This window comes from Macaca mulatta, chromosome 17 (assembly GCF_049350105.2).
Source record: "Macaca mulatta isolate MMU2019108-1 chromosome 17, T2T-MMU8v2.0, whole genome shotgun sequence".
NCBI classification, from domain to species: Eukaryota; Metazoa; Chordata; class Mammalia; order Primates; family Cercopithecidae; genus Macaca; species Macaca mulatta.
Window position 1 is genome coordinate 2,398,030 of NC_133422.1, and position 20,173 is coordinate 2,418,202.

At 42.8% G+C, this 20,173-nt stretch overlaps 1 protein-coding gene and 1 pseudogene across 4 annotated transcripts in view; both read right to left on the reverse strand.

Moving 5' to 3' along the window:
- Positions 1–13,724: 13,724 nt before the first annotated feature.
- LOC100429002 (histone H2B type 2-E-like) lies at positions 13,725–14,339 on the reverse strand (annotated as a pseudogene).
- A 4,421-nt stretch (positions 14,340–18,760) lies between these two features.
- MICU2 (mitochondrial calcium uptake 2) overlaps positions 18,761–20,173 on the reverse strand; it is a 107,249-nt gene continuing 105,836 nt past the window's right edge. For all 4 annotated transcript variants that reach the window (XM_077973769.1, XM_015120729.3, XM_001089388.5 and 1 more), the window contains one exon: positions 18,761–19,736. In XM_077973769.1, coding sequence (XP_077829895.1) covers positions 19,632–19,736 — 105 coding nt within the window. In that variant the 3' untranslated portion in view covers positions 18,761–19,631. The remainder of the gene's footprint in view (positions 19,737–20,173) is intronic.

The window sequence follows — 20,173 nt, forward strand, 5'->3', positions numbered from 1 at the left end:
GGTTCACGCCATTCTCCTGCCTCAGCCTCCCGAGTAGCTGGGACTACAGGCGCCCACAACCGCGCCCGGCTAATTTTTTGTATTTTTAGTAGAGACAGGGTTTCACCGTGGTCTCGATCTCCTGACCTTGTGATCCGCCCGCCTCGGCCTCCCAAAGTGCTGGGATTACAGGCGTGAGCCACCGCGCCCGGCCCAAATCTGATGTTTCTTTGTTTGCTTTTTTTTTTTTTTTTTTTTTCAGACAGGGTCTGGCTCTGTTGCCCAGGCTGGAGTGCAGTGGTGTGATCTCAGCTCACTGCAACCTCTGCCTCCTGGGTTCAAGCAATCCTCCCACCTCAGTCTCCTGAGTAACTGGGACTACAGGCACATGCAACCACACCCAGCTAATTTTCATATATATTTTTTTTTTGTAGAGATCAGGTTTTGCCATGTTGCCCAGCTGGTCTCAAACTCTTGAGCTCAAGCAATCCACCTACCTTGACCTCCCAAAGTGCTAGGATTACAGGTGTGAGCCACCATGCCTGGCCTTCTTTGTTAATTTTCTGTCTCGACGATCTGTCCAATGCTGAAAGTTGGGCATTAAAGTCTCCAGCTATTATTGTATTGGGATCTATCTATCTAATAATATTTGCATTGTATATCTGGTTGCTCCAGTGTTGAGTGCATACATATGTACAATTGTTATGTCCTCTTGCTGAAGTGACCCCATTATCATTATATAATGACCTTTTAAATATCTTTTAATAGTTTTTGTCTTGAATCTATTTTGTCTCATATAATTATAGCTACTCCTGCTCTTTTTTGGTTTCCATTTGCATGGAATATCTTTTCCATCCCTTTATTCCACACTGCAACTTTGTAGGTGAAGTGTGTTTCTTGTAGGCAGCAGATTGTTGGGTCTTGTTTTTTAATCCATTGAACCACTCTATGTCTTTTGATTGGAGAATTTAGTCCATTCATGTTTAATTAATGTTATTATTGATAAGTAAGGATTTACTTCTGCCATTTGATTAATTTGTTTTCTGGCCTTTTCATTCTTCTTTTCTCCCTTCTTGTCTTCCTTTTAGTGAAGGTCATTTTCTCTGGTGATATGTTTTAATTTCTTGCTTTTTATTTTTGTATATCCTTTGTATATTTCTAGATTTGAGGTTACCATAAGACTGGCAAAGTAATATCCTATGTCATTATTTTAAACTGATGACAACTGAACACTGATTGTATAAACTAGCAAACAAGCAAAAAGAAAACTAATAACAACTCTGTAAGTTCACCCCCTTACTTTTTAACTTTTTGTTGTTTGTATTTATATCTTATTATACTATGTATTGAAAAGTTGTTGTAGTTATTATTTTTGATCTGTTTATCTTTTCATCTTTCTACTTAGGATATAAGTACTTTACACACCAGAATTACAGTGTTATACTCTTCTGTGCTTTTCTGTGTTACTTACTATTAACTGAGTTTTGTACATTCAAATAATTTCTTATTGCTCATTAACATCCTTTTTTGGCTGGGCACGGTGGCTCACGCCTGTGATCCCAGTACTGTGGGAGGCTGAGGCGGGTGGATCACAAGGTCAGGAGATTGAGACCATCCTGGCTAACATGGTGAAACCCTGTCTCTACTAAAAATACAAAACATTGGCCAGGCGCAGTGGCTCAAGCCTGTAGTCCCAGCACTTTGGGAGGCCGAGACGGGTGGATCACGACGTCAGGAGATCGAGACCATCCTGGCTAACATGGTGAATCCCCATCTCTACTAAAAAAAATACAAAAAACTAGCGGGGCGAGGTGGCAGGTGCCTGTAGTCCCAGCTACTCGGGAGGCTGAGGCAGAAGAATGGCATAAACCCAGGAGGCGGAGCTTGCAGTGAGCTGAGATCCGGCCACTGCACTCCAGCCTGGGCGACCAAGCAAGACTCCGTCTCAAAAAAAACAAACAAACAAAAAATTAGCCAGGCGTGGTGGCAGATGCCTGTAGTACCAACTACTTGGGAGACTGAGGCAGAAGAATGGAGTGAACCCAGGAGGCGGAGCTTGAAGTGAGCTGAGATCACACCACTGCACTCCAGCCTGGGTGACAAGGTGAGACTCCATCTCAAAAATAAATAAATAAATAAATAATAAATAAATCCTTTTTTTTCAGATTGAAGAACTCCCTTTAGCATTTCTTCTCGGAAGGTCTGGTGTTGATAAAATCTTTCAGCTTTTGTTTGTCTGGGAAAGTCTGTATTTCTCCTTCATGTTTGAAGGATATTTTCACCAGATATGCCATCCTAGGGTAAAAATTTTTCTCCTTCAGCACATTAAATATGTTGTGCCACTCTCTCCTGGCCTGAAACGTTTCCACTGAAAAGTCTGCTGTCAGTGGTATTGGAGCTCCATTTTATGTTGTTTCTTTTCTCTTGCTGCTTTTAGGATCCTTTCTTTCTCTGTCCTTGACTTTGGGGAGTTTGATTATTAAATGCCTGGAGCCAAATCTGCTTGGTGTTCTATAGCCTTCTTGTTCTTGAATACTGATATCCTTCTCTAGCTTTGGGAAGTTCTCTGTTGTTATCCTTCTGAATAAACTTTCTACTCCTATCTTTCCCTCTACCTCCTCTTTAAGGTCAGAAACAGACTTTCCCTTTGAGGCTATGTTCTAGATCTTATAGGTGTGCTTCATTCTTTTTCTATTGTATTTTTTTTTTGTATTTTTCTTTCGTTTCCTCTGACTATATATTCAAATAGCCTGTCCTCAAGCTAATTCTTCTGCTTAATCAATTCTGCTATCAAGAGATTCTGATGCATCCCTTAACATGTCCATTGCATTTTTCAACTCCAGAATTTCTGCTTCATTCTTTTTAATTATTTCAATTTTCTTTGTTAAACATATTTGCTAGGATTCTGACTTCCTTCTCTATGTTATTTTGAATTTCTTTGAGTTTCCTCAAATAAGCCAATTTGAATTCTGTCTGAAAGGTCACATATCTCTGTCTCTCCAGGACTGGCTCCTGGTGCCCCATTTAGTTCATTTGGCGAGGTCATGTTTTCCTGGATGATCTTGACACTTGCGGATGTTTGTTGGTGTCTGGCCATTGAAGTGTCAGGTATTTATTGTAGTCTGCGCAGTCTGGGCTTGTTTGTACCTGGCCTTGTTGGGAAGGCTTTTCGGTTTGAAGGGACTTAAGTGTTGTGATCTAAGTTTTTGGTCACTGCAGCTGTACCTGCATTAGGAGGCACCCCAAGCCCAGTAACACTGTGGTTCTTATAAACTTGTAGAGGTATCACCTTGGTGGTCTTGGATAAGATCCACAAGAATTCTCTGGATTGCCAGACAGAGACTCTTATTCTCTTCCCTTATTTTCTCCCAAACAGATGGAGTTTCTCTCTTTGTGCTGAGCTCCTTGGAGCTGGGGAAGTGGTAACACAAGCACCCCTGTGGCTACTATCACTGGGTCTGTGCTGGATCAGACCTGAAGCCAGCACACCACTGGGTCTTGCCCAAGGCCTGATGTCATCACTACCTGGCTACCCCCTATGTTTGCTCAAGGCCCTAGGGCTCTACAATTAGCAGGTAGTAAAGTCAGCCAGTCAGTCTCATGTCTTTCTCTTCAAGGCAGTGAGTTCCCCTAGACTCTGGCTGGGTCTTGAGGTGCTATCCAGGAGCCAGGGCCTGGAGTCGAAAACCTTAGAAATTTACCTGACACTCTATTCTACTGTGGCTAAAACCACAAGACAAAGTTTTCCCCCTCTTTCCCCCTCCCTTTCCCTGGGCAGAGGAGTCTCTCCCCATGTCTACCCCCACCACAGGCCCACAGGGAGTACTCTCAGTGTACCACTGATGTTCAGTTAAGGCCCAAGGGCCATTTAGTTAGCTTATGGTGAATGCTGCCAAGCCTGGGATCCACCCTTCAGGACAGCGGGCTCCCCTCTGACCCAGCGTATGTCCAGAGGTGCCATCTAAGAGCCAAGGCCTGGAAGTGAGGACCCAAAAATCCCACATGGTGCTCTCCCCCACTGTGACCGAGCTGGTGTCTAAGCTGCAAGCTTCCCTCTCCTTTTCTCAAGCAAAAGGAGTCCCTTATTGTAGCCACCACAGCTTTGAATATGCAGGTCACACCTGAAGCCAGCATGTCTCAAGTCTCACACAAGGTCCATGGTGTGTATTACCTGGTTACTGCTACTGATTATTCAGGGCCCAAGGGCTCTTTGGTCAGCAGGTGATGAATCCTGCCAGGACTGGGTCCTTTCCTTCAAAGCAGTGAGTTTCTTTCCAGCCCATGGTGTGTCTAGAAATGTCATCTGGGAGGTGGGGCCTCACGGCTCTGCCCTGTGCCCTATCCTACTGAGGCTAAGCTTACATCCAGGTTACAAAAACAAAGTTCTCTTTATTTTTCCCTCTCATCTCTTCAAGTGGAAGGAAGGGGTCTCTTCTGGAGCTGCAGGCTGTGCTGCCTGGGGCTGGGGGAGGAGTGATGCAAGCACTCCCTTAGCTGCCCTGGCTGCCGTCTCACTAGGCTGAGTGTCCTCCAGGCCCACTGGCTCTAAGCCCAGCACAGCACTAGGACTTGCATAGGAGTTGGAGTCTTTGTGGACTCCTGAAAAAAAGAACAAGAAAATACTGGTCAGGTATTTTGTAGAATGTCCCTTAAGTTGGGTGTATCTGATGTTTTCTCATGACTAGCCTGGGATTATGGATTTTTAAAAAATTAAGTCTGAACAGATGGGTTATAGATTTTTGAGAAGAAAACCAGAGCGGTGACATGCCTTTCCCATGTCATCGTGTCAAGATGTATTTGATAATCGATGTGACTTTTTACAGTGATGTTAACCTTGCTCACTTGGTTAAGATGTTGTCTCCATGTAAAGTTATCAGTTTTTCTTTTTTCCTACACTGTTCATTAGAAAACAGTCATTCAGTCCAGCCACACTCAAAAAGAGAGGAATTAGATTCAATTTCCTGGCCGGGTGCGGTGGCTCACACCTGTAATCCCAGCACTTTGGGAGGCTGAACCGGGCAGATCACTTGAGGTCAGAAGTTCAAGACCAGCCTGGCCAACATGGTGAAACCCGATCTCTACTAAAAATAAAAAAATTAGCCGGCGTGGTGTCATGTTCCTGTAATCCCAGCTACTTGGGAGGCTGAGGCACAAGAATTGCTTGAACTTGGGAGGCAGAGGTTGCAGTGAGCCAAGATCGTACCACTGCACTCCAGCCTGGGTGACAGAATGAGACTCCATCTCAAAAACCAAAACAAAAGAGATTCCACTGCCTGAGAGAAGAATATCAAAGAATGTGTGCAATCATTAATAAGTCCATAGGGAGGAGGCCTTTTGAGGCTCTGCAGAAATCCTGCTTCTCTGTGAAGTTTCCCCCACAAATTTTTAGTGTCCATCAGTGGATCTTGACTCCTCGAGGCCTTCTTGTTTTTCTTTGCTGCAGGATTGTCTAATGATCTGTTTCCTGACTACAAAATGCAGCTAAAAGGGAGCTTAGAGATTTAGCCGTCACGGTGGGTTGATAAATAGATTCTCAGCCCTGATGACCATATGAGCTTCTGCTTTGGTTAGGTTTTCTGTTTCTGCATTTCTTGAAGTTTGTCCCTCACAAACCTTCCTGGCCATTGTTCTCTGATCAGTCCGGGTATATGTTGTTGATTGTATTTAGGCTACAGGAAAAGTCTGGGCTAAGAGGCTGCCACTGAAAACATTGATTAATGTCACAAGTCACATGGGAGGCAACTTGTGAAATGACCAGAAAAGCAGGTTTTTAGAAAACATTATGTAGCTGAACTATCTCTATTTTTCTATTACTGTGATATCTCTCTTAGATCACTTTGGACTGAGAACTGATGAGTTCCTGGTAAACAAAATCAGAGTAAGCAGCTGTCCTAGACAGTGAGAGGGGCAGATGCCCCTTGAGTGTTTGTGGTGGGGGGGGGGGGCTGCTGCATTTGGAACAGCCTTTGTAGTCAAATACCCTGTCTATGTTAAGTTTCTGTGTGATACAGTTAGGTATTTCTCCTATGTTTGATTCTTTAATTAAAGACTGTCACTTTTCTTAGACCGGAAAGTTTTTAAAGGAAGAACTAGTTCTATTTTATCATTGTCAGTCTAGCACACAGGCACACAATAGGCACACAATATATATAACTATATTATATTAACTGAATGAATGAATGACAAGTAACTTGGAGTTAGAAACGTTCATGCTTTTCCTACAGTTTTCTCAACCTCCCCATAACTTCAATCGCAGAAGCAGTCTTGTATTATGGTGATTATATTCTCTAGTACTTATTAGAATAGTGCTATATTTACTTACACAATTAGGTAAGAAGACAGTTGTGAATTAGCCTAAGGACTGAGTTATACTGCAGAAGACAGTTAAGGTTAGATTGAATTGAGGTCTAAACAACTTTAAGGCATATGGGAAAGGTATAGACTGTGGAGTCGGGGATATCTGTATTCAAATCCCAGCCTTACCACTTCTTAGCTATGCATTGTAGAAATTAACTAATCTCAGGCCGGGCGCGGTGGCTCAAGCCTGTAATCCCAGCACTTTGGGAGGCCGAGATGGGCGGATCACGAGGTCAGGAGATCGAGACCATCCTGGCTAACACGGTGAAACCCCGTCTCTACTAAGAAATACAAAAAAAAAATAGCCGGGCGAGGTGGCGGGCGCCTGTAGTCCCAGCTACTCGGGAGGCTGAGGCCGGAGAATGGCGTGAACCCGGGAGGCGGAGCTTGCAGTGAGCTGAGATCCGGCCACTGCACTCCAGCCTGGGCTACAGAGCGAGACTCCGTCTCAAAAAAAAAAAAAAAAAAAAAAGAAATTAACTAATCTCCCTGAGAGTCAGTTTCTCCTCCTGTATAATAGGAATAATAGTATCTTTCTCATAGCATTTATTGTGAGGATTAGGGGAAATTCGTTTTGTTTGTTGTTGTTATTGTTTTTTGCGACAGAGTCTTGCTCTGTCGCCCATGCTGGAGTGCAGCTGCACGAACTTGGCTCACTGCAACCTCTGCTTCCTGGGTGCAATTAATTCTCCTGTCTCAGCCTCCTGAGTAGCTGGGACTACAGGCGCCTACCACCATGCCGCCCAGCTAATTTTTGTGTGTTTTTTTTTAGTAGAGACAGGGTTTCAACATATTGGTCAGGCTGGTCTCGAACTTCTGACCTCAGGTGATCCACCCGCCTCGGCCTCCCAAAGTGCTGGGGTTACAGGTGTGAGCCACCACATCCGGCAGGAAATTTTATATATAGGGACACATAGGTCTAAATATAGTTCATGTAAGCCATACATATGTACTTATATGTGTATATATTTGCATTTTATATCTAATACATATGTATATAAAATATTCTAATATGTATATATGCATGTCTGCTATGCCTCTACCTCCTTATCTACCTATGTCATGTATCTGCAGTTCCTGGCACATGGTCATTGTATGAGTTAGGATATTTCAATAGATTTTTTTTTTTTTAAAGGACTGGGGAAGGGGAGCTTAACAGAAAAACAATTAATAGAAGGAGCTGGTTAAACAGGTGTTAGAGGAGCGAAGAAGCAAAGAAGAAAGTAAAGGCTGGAAGCAGCTACCACTCCCTCGGCCAGGGCACTAAGAGAAGAGGCTGGGGAATTAAAATCCAGAAACTGGAAGGAAAGGCCTGCGGTGCCCAGGGGCCGCCTGGTGCCAGTGCCTGGGCGGGTGGCGGGAGCGGGGAGAGGACACAATGTGGCTGGTTCTGGGAGTGCAAAACAAAACATTAAAAAAAACAAAAACAAAAACGGAGACTGGTACTGACCGCTGCCAGGATGAACGCTGAGCGCAGACACGAATAACCCTGACCGGGCACAGAGGAGCCAGCCCCTTCCCTCCCCGCCAGCTTGCGGCTCCCTCTACTGCCCCCTGTCGGCAGAGCCTAGCACGCCGCCAGCAAGCAACGGGAACCGGGTTTTCAGCGTCTGGGACCTGCCCCATCATTACAAAGCCAAGCATGTGTGCGAGCGAGGGGATGGCAAAGAGAGACAACAGCTTAGCGACCTTAGTAACCTAATTTACTCTTCGCCATTGTCACAGCTGCCTGGAATTTCATTGTACAATTATAGCACAATTTATCCATTTTCATGGCGCTAGATTTTTTTTTTTTTTTTTCCCCGAGACGGAGTCTCGCTCTGTCGCCCAGGCTGGAGTGAGTGGCGCCATCTCGGCTCCCTGCAAGCTCCGCCTCCCGGGTTTCCGCCATTCTCCTGCCTCAGCCTCCCGAGTAGCTGGGACTACAGGCGCCCGCCACGCCTGGCTAACTTTGTATTTTTAGTAGAGACGGGGTTTCACCGTGTTAGCCAGGATGGTCTCGATCTCCTGACCTCATGATCCACCCGCCTCGGCCTCCCAAAGTGCTGGGATTACAGGCGTGAGCCACCGCGCCCAGCCGCTGCTAGATATTTATGTTGTTTCTGAATTTTTATTTGAAATGATGCTACAATGAACATTCCTTTAATTCTTTTTGGATCATAAAATTTTGGGGAAGAGCTCTCACGACATTCTGCAAAGCAAACAGGAGTTATTAATATATTTTCACCCACTACTGAATGTTTAAATATTCTATAAGTCCAAGTGTGGTAAGTACTATAAGCACACTATTTTCTCCCATTTCATCCTCTTGGCAAGAGAACTCTCCTAGAAAGAAGACTAGCACCTAGCAGAATGCTTTGAATAGAGCAGGTTTCAAAAAAGATTTGACATTGATGATGCTGAAGAGATAACCTGGTTAGTAACAAGATGTTGCATAGAGATTCCAAACATTAATTTCTTTCCTTGCCGAACGTAAGCAAACACAAACAGCAGGTGCTAATGGTAAATGTGGTAAAGCGCTCATTTCTCTGAGTTGGTCAATATTTAGCTGAGGCATGTCAGTCAAAAGCCTCCCACAATGTTTCTCCTTCATTAAGCAAGTCATCTCTGACATATTCTGTAATTTTCTGTATATCTTCTTTATTATATGCTTAGTTTTTCTGTTAAAGATCATGTGTGGGCTGGGCATGGTAGCTCACGCCTGTAATCCCAGCACTTTGGGAGGCCAAGGTGGGCGACAGGAGTCCAAGACCAGCTTGGCCAACATGGCGAAACCCCATTTCTACTAAAAATACAAAAATTAGCTGGGAGTGGTGGCAGGTGCCTGTAATCCCAGCTACTCAGGAGAATTGCTTTAACCGGGAGTCAGAGGTTGCAGTGAGCCTAGATGGTGCCACTGCACTCCAGCTTGGGTGATAGAGTGAGACTTTGTCTCAAAATAAATAAATAAATAAATAAAGAGAAAGGAAAGGAAGACAAAGGAAGGGAGAGTGAGATAAAGAAAACAAAAGAAAAAAGAAAAGAAAGGAAGGAAAGAAAGCGAAAGTCATGCTTGGTGTATGCAAGGCAGATAAAAAAAATTTTGGAAGAGCAAGGCTGCCACCTTGTGGAACATTTGTATTGAATGCTTTCACTGTAAATCAACTGTAATGCTACAAGTGATTTGACAATTCTTGGGCCGGGCGCGGTGGCTCAAGCCTGTAATCCCAGCACTTTGGGAGGCCGAGACGGTCGGATCACGAAGTCAGGAGATCAAGACCATCCTGGCTAACATGGTGAAACCCCGTCTCCACTAAAAAATACAAAAAACCAGCCCGGGCGACAAAAAAAAAAAAAGAACTCTTTTAATTTTTCTCGAGTTTTCTCCCTGCATTTCACGGCATCGATGTGGTATTAGTGTCAGTTTGCACTCCAGCTTTTGAAGATATGCAATTTCCATTAAAGAAAACTTAGTGCCTCACTTTTTCTCTGCTGCCTTCGTCTACGGATCTGTGTGCTTATCTGCATCGAACTCTGACTTTGAAGAGTCTGCCTTGTCCTCCCTCAGAAACATCAGGAAAATGTCTTTAAAAGTCCATTAACTGCTACAATTTAGAATTAAATACCTGTCACTTCCAAGGCAGAGGTGAGAACATGTGAAGTTGAACAGATCACAGGGTATGCCCACTGGGGTCAGGAGTGCGTCCCCTGAGCATGGAAACTTCTCTCCCTAACTGGCTCGAGTTGGGTTCAGCTGTTCAACATGTGCACTTGATGTTGGATCTTCTTTGGCACGATGTTGGCAGAGACGTTGGAATCTAGAGAACTGTTTAAGGCACGAGCCCGGCAACGTGGGCACTACTTTTTCTTCTTCTTGTTCCTTGCTTATGTATCACTGGGACAGAGGTGAGGGGTGGCAGGAATATCACTTATGGGATCAGAAAATGAAAACCCAGGACTCAAAAGGCTGGTAGCTGAGGGTCTAGAAGATTCCTCTCTGCTTACTTAAATCCCTACTGTCTTACCTCTTGGCCCATAATAAAAGGAAAACATGCCCCAGGCAGAGAAAAGGCAAAATATTATGAATTGAATTAAAACCATGTACATAGCTCTTAATGTATTGCATGCTGTCAAATGTATTGGCTATGAGGGGATAAGTATGTCGATTTCTTGGAGCCAGGTAGACAATTTGAAAGTTCTCTTGGTTGACCATGGTGGCTCATGTCTGTAATCCCACTCAGCACTTTGGGAGGCTGAGGTGGGTGGGTCACTTGAGGCCAGGAGTTTGAGACCAACTTGGCCAACATGGCAAAACCCCGCCTCTTCTACAAATGCAAAAATTAGCTGGGTGTGGTGGCGTGTGCCTGTAGTCCCAGCTACTGGGGAGGCTGAGGCATGAGATTCGCTTGAACCTGGGAGGCAGAGGTTGCAGTTAGCTGAGATCACATCACGGCACACTCCAGTCTGGGCAAGACTGTCTAAAAAAAAAAAAAAGGTTCTCCTGACACTTATTTGTGACTTTCACCCTGATCCTCTAGTGTTTGAGTATAATTTGCCCTGCAGTCCCCTGGAGTCTCCTAAACTGGTCTTAGCCTATAGAATTGCACAGCTTAGAACAATCCACTGTGTCCGCCAGCACCCTTGCTGCCTTCTGGGAGTAGTCACGTCCATCTTTTAGAAAACGTTCCTTCCTTGCTACCCTCCAACAGTGCTGGGGCATGGCAGCTGCCATGTTGGTATAGACCCTGCCCTCCTGCTGCAGTGGATTGGTCTGGAATAGAACCTGATTCAGACAGGGCAGCCAATCAGCCCCTTTCCCAGGGATTTTTGACTCTTAGGGAGAGCAGAGTTAGAATTTCTCTGCTGTACATGCAGTGAAAGAGAATGAAATTGCCACCCAAACAGAAGTAAAGAAAAGCCTGGTGAGAGTTCTGAGGGCCTCAGGTCCTCAGTTGGAGTTTTCCTACATCCCAGCTGCTCCCCTGACCTCCCCAGGTTTGACCCTGTGACGCTCCTGTAGACCCTTCCTATCAACTCCTCTTTTGTCTAACCCATTTCGAGATGGCTTTCTGTTGTTTCTGTCCAAGAGTCCTACTGATTACATACGGAGAAACCTGTATCAAGGTCCCAGCTTGGCCAGGAAAGACTGGAGTACCAAAGAGTATTCCTTCCCTGTAAGCAGATGATACGGAAACCAGATTATCAGAAGGTTGCTCGGAGACCATAAAATCAGAACAAGGTGTACTAACATAATAATGTGATTAACAGCAACAGGCCCTGCTAATCTAATGTGCTCATCTTTAAATAGAAATAGATCTGTCATGAAAGGAGAATGCTTCGTTGCTAGGGCTCCCTTTATTTGGAAAGCTCTTGGATGACCACTGCATTGCTTGTTTCTGTGGCCTCTTTTCTATGCTTGCATGACTGACTCAATGCTCTTTGTGATTTATTTGTTCATGGATTCAAAAATATTTTGGACATCTACTCTATGACAGGTGTTGTTTCAAGGTTCAAGAACACAATGGTGAATAAAGAAAAATTCCTGCTGCTATAGTCCCAGCTACTCGGGAAGCTGAGCCAGGAGGATTGCTTGAGCCCAGGAGGTCTGGACTAGCCTGGACAACGTAGTGAGATCCTGTCTCTAAAAAGGAAAAAAAAAAATCCCTGCTTTTATGGAACTTACATTCTAATAGTATAAGCAGATATAAACATATACACATATATGTGTATATACACACTTTAAGTTGATGATCAAGTTCTAGTAAGAAAACAACATAGGGAAAGAGGGTGGAGCACAGTGGGGATTGGTTTGTCACTGTCTTTTTTTTTTTTCTCCTTCCAGTTTATTTATTTTTCTCTGTAAGACCAGTTTACAGTCTATCAGCAGTGTGTGAGCACCTGTTTCACCACATTGACAAACCCCTCCAAGACTCTGAGGATATCATTTAGCTTTATATTACTGTCAGGTACTAAACATAGTTTTGTACATAATTTGCCTTTTGTTTCTCCTGAGGTTCACTGTTTTCCATGGGTCAACAATAAATATGTTAGGACATATTTATCCAAGATGAGGCATTTGTCTCCTGGTGAGACATCTTGGTGTAATGCTGACTCTGGGGACGCTTGGCTGTTGACTGAGAGGTGGCTATCTACGTGTGGAGTGGAGGAGTCCTGGCCTTGGATTGAGGAGAACAAGGTCAACTTCCCACCTCACTGGTTTCTGGCTTTTGTGACCTTGGACAAGTTTAGCTTTATATCTCCTAGTGTTAGTTTTCTTGTCTGTAAGTGTTGCCTTCTCACTGTGAGCTCACATAGCCTTTCCTCAGTATGTGTGCAGAGCTCTCTCTCTTCCTTGTTTTTTTTTTTAAATAAATTATTTAATTTGGAGGACCAAGTGCAGAATCTTCCTCTTCTTATAAGGCCACCAATCCTATCCAATTAGGAACTCATTCTAATGACCTCATTTAACCTTAATTACCTCTTACAAGTCCTGTCTAGGAATACAGTCATATTGGGGTTTTGGGCTTCAGTATACGAATTTGGGGGCATGGGGAGACAATTCAATCCATGGTAAACACTTTCTCAAAGAGTAGAAACAATGTTTATAAGAGACAATGTAGGTAAAAGTAGTTTCAGTTACATGCAGCTAAATGCAGTTTATTATCCCTTTACAGTCCTCTGCAGAAGAGTTACCTAATAAATATTATTTATTTGGCCTCGACCTAAGGTATTATTCTTTATATAGTGCCTTCCCACGAAATGATTAAAATCATGTTTATCATTTTGCAGCACAGTTTATTTCTTATAGGGTCATGGCTAAAAAAAAAAAACATGGGAAAATGACCTCACTAATAGACTCATTAATTAAAATAAGGAAATGTAATTTCAAATTTTTTCTTTTTGGCAGCCTATTAGGTTAACAATGCTTTAAAAAATTTATTGTAAATATGAGTGTTATAAAACAGGAATTTCCATATTAATTTGGGATTATAAATTGGCATGATCCTGAATAGCAATTTGGCAATGTGTATGTTAAGGACCTTAGAAAATGTTTTTCACTTTTGATTTAGTATTTCCACTTCATGTAGTCTATCCTTAGGAAATATTTGAACAAAGATTTATGTACAAAGATGTGTGAGCTGTATGATCTATAATGCATAGAAATGGGAATCAATTGAAATAGTCAATGATGAACTAATTACATATCAATATATTCATAAATTATGCATCCATTAAAATTGTTTCTAAGCATAGTTATCTAAATATATATCACATGACACCCAAATTTATTTTACATATATGAGATACATGATGTGAGATATATGTATACATGAATATGAATATACATGATATACATATAAAAATAATAGGTGATACAGGAGTTATTTTAATTTTGTCTTTTTATAAATTTCTATGAAGAACATTTTAATTGTTTTATGCCCAGAAAAAAACGAGCTAATTTTTCTTAGCCAGGTGTATACTGGTCCTTCCTTGTTTAAAATACATCCGTTTATCTTCTTCTAGGATCACTCATTTTCATTGGTTTATTTGTAAGATGAAGCACTGTCCAGCAGTGACGACTGTTGGAAAATATATGTCTAAAGGCTGTTGTCTCCTCTTGGCAAGTTTACTCGGAGCTGGTGTACTTGGTGATGGCCTTGGTGCTCTCGGACACAGCGTGGTTGGCCAGCTCGCCGGGCAGCAGCAGGCACACAGCCGACTGGATCTCCCTGGAGGTGACGATCGAGCGCTTGTTGTAATGCGCCAGGCGGGAAGCCTCGCCCGTGATGCGCTCAACGATGTCACTAACGAATGGCCTTGGAAGAGATGTGGCTGTCGGGGTGAACCTGCTTCGACACCTTGTACACATACACAGAGTAGCTCTCCTTGCAGCTGCGCTTGTGCTTCTTGCCATCCTTCTGCGCCTTGGTCACCGCCTTCTTGGACCCCTTCTTCAGGGAGGGAGCGGACTTGGCTGGCTCAGGCCTCTTGAAACACCAGAAGTGTGTCCGTGATGGTCTTTTTCATTAAGGATAACTGAGTAAAGACCTGAATGATGCAGACGGGTGAGTCCTGTGAAAGACCCAGAGTTGGAAGATTATAGGCCAGGTGAATAGCAAGGCAAAGACTTTGAGGCAGGAGAGAGCTTGAGGGGTTCCAGGGCAAACAAGATGGCCATAGTGGTTGAACAAGAAGGGGAAGGAGAGAAGGTGAGGTTGGGAGAGTCACGGGCAGGGGCAGGAAGAACCTTGAGACCTTGGTGATGGTTTGTATTTTATTATTATGGGAACCTTTGAAAATAAATAAGTTATTTACTGTTTTGGTGGTTGCCCTCGAGTTTGCAATATAAATTTAAAACTAACCCATGTCTTGTCTTTTTTTTTTTTTTTTTGGTGAGGGTGGGTGGGGGGGGACAGGGTTTCTGTCACCCAGGCTGGAGTGCAGTACTGCAATCACAGCTCACTGCAGCCTTAAACTCCTGGGCTCAAGCGATCCTCCTGCCTCAGCCTCTTGGGTGACTAGGGCTGTAGGTATGCATCACCATGCCTGGCTACTTTATTTTAATTTTTTGTAGAGATGGGGGTTCATGGCCTCCTTCAAATAACACTATACCACTTCAAGGGTATACAGCTACTTTATAATTCTCTTTCTTTTCTTTTCTGTCTCTTTTTCTTTTCTTTTCTTTTTTTTTGAGACTCTGGCTCTGTCACCCAGGCTGGAGAGCAGTGGTTTGATCTCAGCTCACTGCAACTATTCAATGTAATTTATTCTTAAGCTTGTTCCCCTAGAGGTTATTTCTCTCCCCTCTGGCTTTTTTCAAGAGTTGCCCATTGTCTTGGATTTTCTGAAGCTTGAATATAATATGCCTGAGCATAGATTTTATGGTATTTATTCTGTTTGGTGTTCTCTGAGCTTCCTGGATCTGTGGTTTGGTGTTTACCATTAATTTAATAGGCTGGTCTCGAACTCCCAGCCTTAACTGATCTGTCCACCTCAGCCTCCCAAGTGCTAGGATTAGAGGCATGAACCATCGCACCTGGTCTTTTATTCCTTTATTATTATTTTTTTAGAGATTGGCTCTTGCTATATTGCCCTCGCTAGGGTGCAGTGGCTATCACAGGTACTATCAAAGCATACTGCAGCCTTGAATGCCAAGGCTCAAGGGAACCTCACACATCAGCCTTCTGAGTAGCTGGGACTATAGGTTCATACACCAAGCATGGCTTCCTGTAGAGTTTTGTTGTTGTTTGCTTTGTTTCTTTCTGAGACGGAGTTTCACTCTGGCACCCAGGCTGGAGTGCAGTGGTGTGATCTCAGCTCACTGCAACATCTACCTCATGGGTTCAAGAGATTTTCCTGCCTCGGCCTCCTGAGTAGCTGGGATTACAGGCTATAAGCCATCACGCCCAGCTAATTTCTGTATTTTTAGTAGAGATGGGGTGTTTCCCCATGTTGGCCAGGCTGGTCTTGAACTCCTGACCTCAAGTGATACTCCCGCCTCAGCTGCCCAAAGTGCTGGGATTACAGGTGTGAGCTACCATGTTGGGGCCTTCTGGATTTTTTTTTTTTTTTCTTTTTTGGAGACAGAGTGTCGCTCTTGTTGCCCAGGCTGGAGTGCAATGGCACAATCTCTGCTAACCGCAACCTCCGCCTCCCAGGTTCAAGCGATTCTTCTGCCTCATCCTCCCAAATAGCTGGGATTACAGGCATGTGCCACCACGCCTGGCTAATTTTGTAGTTTTAGTAGAGACAAGGTTTCTCCATGTTGGTCAGGCTGGTCTTGAACTCCCCACCTCAGGTGATCCACCCGCCTTGGCCTCCCAAAATTCTGGGATTACAAGCGTGAGCCACTGCACCCAGCCTGGAGTTTTTAACTCTCAAACTTCTCCATAAGGAGCCTTTGTCAATACATTAAACCACAGTTTAGGTTTTATTTATTTCTTTCCTCCTATCTTTGGATTTCATTTCCTCTTTTTTTGGTTCCTTAAGGTGTAAAGTTAAGTTGTTAATTTGAGATTATTGTTCTTTTTAAATGTAAACATTTACAGCTATTTCTCTCTTAAGGCTGGGTGCGGTGGCTCAGGGAGAGCCTTGGGAGGCCAAGGCGGGTGGATTACCTGAGGTCAGGAGTTCGAGACTAGCCTGGCCAACATGGTGAAATCCCGTCTCTACTAAAAATACAAAAATTAGCCAGGCGTGGTGGCAGGTGACTGTAATCCCAGCTACTCAGGAGGCTGAGGCAGGAGAATTGCTTGAACCTGGGAGGCAGAGGTTGCAGTGAGCCAAGATCGCGCATTGCACTCCAGCCTGGGGGACAAGAGTGAGACTTTGTCTCAAAAAAAAAAAAAAAAAAAAAAAAAAATTCCCTCTTAGCACTGCTTTCACTGCATCTCATAGTTTTGCTGTTGTGTTTTCGTTTTTATTTGTCTCAATAAATATGTTCTCACTTCCCTTTTCTTTGAGGCATTGGTTGTGTTGTTAATTTCCACATATTTGTGGCCCAGTGGTTTTTATTTTTTTATTTTATTTTATTTTATTTTTTTATTTTTTTTGAGACGGAGTCTCACTCTGCTGCCCAGGCTAGAGTGCAGTGGCCGGATCTCAGCTCACTGCAAGCTCTGCCTCCCGGGTTTACGCCATTCTCCTGCCTCAGCCTCCCGAGTAGCTGGGACTACAGGCGCCCGCCACGTCGCCCGGCTAGTTTTTTGTATTTTTTTTAGTAGAGACGGGGTTTCACCGTGTTAGCCAGGATGGTCTCGATCTCCCGACCTCGTGATCCGCCCGTCTCGGCCTCCCAAAGTGCTGGGATTACAGGCTTGAGCCACCGCGCCCGGCCCGGCCCAGTGGTTTTTATAATACTAATGAAGTTACCTTTAGTAGTATTTTTTTTTCTTCTGTCTTTGAATTACTGTCTACTGTCCTTTCATTTCAGCCTGAAGCACTCCCTTTAGCATTTCTTGTAGGGTAGATACTGGTAATAAGATCAGTCTTTTAAATCTGGATATATCTTAAATTCTCCTTCATTTTTGAAGGATAGTTTTGCTGTATATAGAGTTCTTGGCTGACAGTCTTTTTCTTTCAAGACTTTAAATATGTCATCCAGTGCCTTTTGGCCTCCATGGTTTCTGGTGGGAGATCAACTGTCATTCTTATTGAAGGTCTCATACATGCATGAGCCTTTTTTTTTTTTTTTTTTTTTTTTTTGACACGGAGTCTCACTCTGTCACCCAGGCTGGAGTGCAGTGGTGTGATCTTGGCTCACTGCAAGTTCTGCCTCCCAGGTTCTGGCCATTCTCCTGCCTCAGCCTCCCAAGCAGCTGGGACTACAGGCGCCTGCCACCACGCCTGGCTAATTTTTTGTCAGTAGAGACGGGGTTTCACTGTGTTAGCCAGGATGGTCTCAATCCCCTGACCTCATGATCCGCCTGCCTTGGCCTCCCATAGTGCTGGGATTACAGGTGTGAGCCACCACACCCGGCCACATGAGTCACTTCTATTTGATGCTTTCAAAATTATCTTTTTGTCTATGGGAGTTGATAATTTGAGTATATGTCTCAGTGTGGATCTCTTCGAAGTTTTCCTGCTTGGAGTTCATTGAGCTTCTTAGACGTATACATTCATATTTTTAATCAGATTTGGGAATTTGACAGCTATTATTTCTTCAAATTTTTTGCTGCTCCTTTCTCTATGTCTTCTCCTTCTGGGATTCCTATAATGTGTATTTGGTACGCTTGATGAGGTCCCATAGGTTCCTCATGCTCTCTTCATTTTTCTTCACTTTCTTTCTTTTCCTTAGACTGGGTAATTTTCAATGTCTTATCTTCAATTTTGCCAGTCCTGTCTTTCTCCTTGTTCAAACTTGCTGCTGAATCCCTTTATTGCATTTTTCATTTCAGTTATTGCAGATTTCAGCTCCAGAATTTGTTTGGCTCCTTTTTATAATTTCTGTCTCTTTATATTTTCATTTTGTTCAGACATTGTTTTTCTGATTTCTGTTAGTGTTTATTCATGGTTTCCTTTAGAAAACATATTGAACATACTTACAACAATTGATTTAACATCTTTGACTAATAATTCCAAAGTCTGGTCTTCTTTAGGTATGGTTTCTGTGAAATTCTTCATATCCTGTGAATGGATCATATTTTCCTGTTGCTTTACATGTTTTATAATTTTTTTGTTGAGAACTGGTTATTCTGAGCATTATATTGTACTAACTCTGGAATCTAACTCTACTCCTCAGGGATTGCTTGTTTTTGCTTGTTGTGGGCTGCACCCATTCCTATTTGTGCCTTTTCCAAACAATTTTTGCAAAGTGTATCTTCCTTGTTGTGTGTGGCCACTGAAGTTTCTTTTCCATTGTCTCTACAGTTGGCAAGGGATGAGAGTATTTACAATTTTTTAAAGTAGTTTTAAAAACACATGTAAAATAAAAAGCACCTCAGTATTTTTTATATCTATGTAAATATTTTATTCTGCTTCCAGATAGAACATTGAAATTTACATGTTATTTTAAAGACAATAAACAGCTAAGCTACTGACATAAAATACACAATAAATTTATGAGATATATAAGGTACAGATGAAAAAAATCTCAAATAAGTTTTTAACTTCATTTAGCATATTAGGAACATGAGGATGTCTGGAATTGATGCTGGCCTTGGTCTCAAGTACTTTTTCCCGTATGTATTTGTTTTATCCTTCCAGAAAGCATATCATTATTAGAGTGTCCAAGAAATCAGTGAATCACTAAGCTTTCCATCTTACCGAAGCACAAAACACCATTTCAAATCTAGGCCTTTTGACAGAATCCAGTATCTATTTTTTTTTTTTTTTTTTGAGACGGAGTCTTGCTCTGTTGACCGGGCTGGAGTGCAGTGGCCGAATCTCAGCTCACTGCAAGCTCCGCCTCCCAGGTTTACGCCATTCTCCTGCCTCAGCCTCCTGAGTAGCTGGGACTACAGGCGCCCGCCACCTCGCCCGGCTAGGTTTTTGTATTTTTTAGTAGAGACGGGGTTTCACCGTGTTAGCCAGGATGGTCTCGATCTCCTGACCTCGTGATCCGCCCGTCTCGGCCTCCCAAAGTGCTGGGATTACAGGCTTGAGCCACCGCGCCCGGCCCCAGTATCTATTTTTATACTTATTTTTCTTTCTACCAAGTTCTTTAATAAAATTATGAATCAGAAAGCAAGTACAAGACATGCTTATATCACAAAGAATATCAATGAAGACTTAGGAAGATAAATAGCTAGTACTTCTAAAATATCACAAATTTTGACATTTGGAACAATATAATTGCCATACTATTATATCTTTTATTAAAAAAGACCTTTTCCGGCTTGTTTCCAGACTTCTTTTACTCCTTTAATGCTTTCTTTCTTCACACACTTCCAGTATTCTTGTATACTCTGATGTTGTGGCACCTGTTAACCGAAAGTAAAAATCAAGGGGTCATTATCTTCAAGGTTAAACATGATTTCATGTGTACTTTACGTTACTGTTTATTTCCTTCGCACATTCCTCCAAAAGTAGTTGAGGATGAATTATGTTGTAAAAGATGATCACAACAGAATTGTAAAATGAGGGTGAAAGACAAAAAGTGAATGTGACTACGCCTAAGGTAACTAGGGAGTAGAACCAGACTCAGCACACATTAATGGAGTTTCTTCTCTAAGAGGGTAATGAAGACTTTGGGCCATCTTCTCTCACATACTAGCTTTAAAATTTAATTATAATGTTTTCCTTTTATAATGTTTTATAATCTTTCCCTTTTTTTCTGGTGAACTTTATTTAGCTATGTGGAATACAATTATAAGCCTAAAGCTTTAACATTGGCTAAAATAAAAAAATATATAGGTCA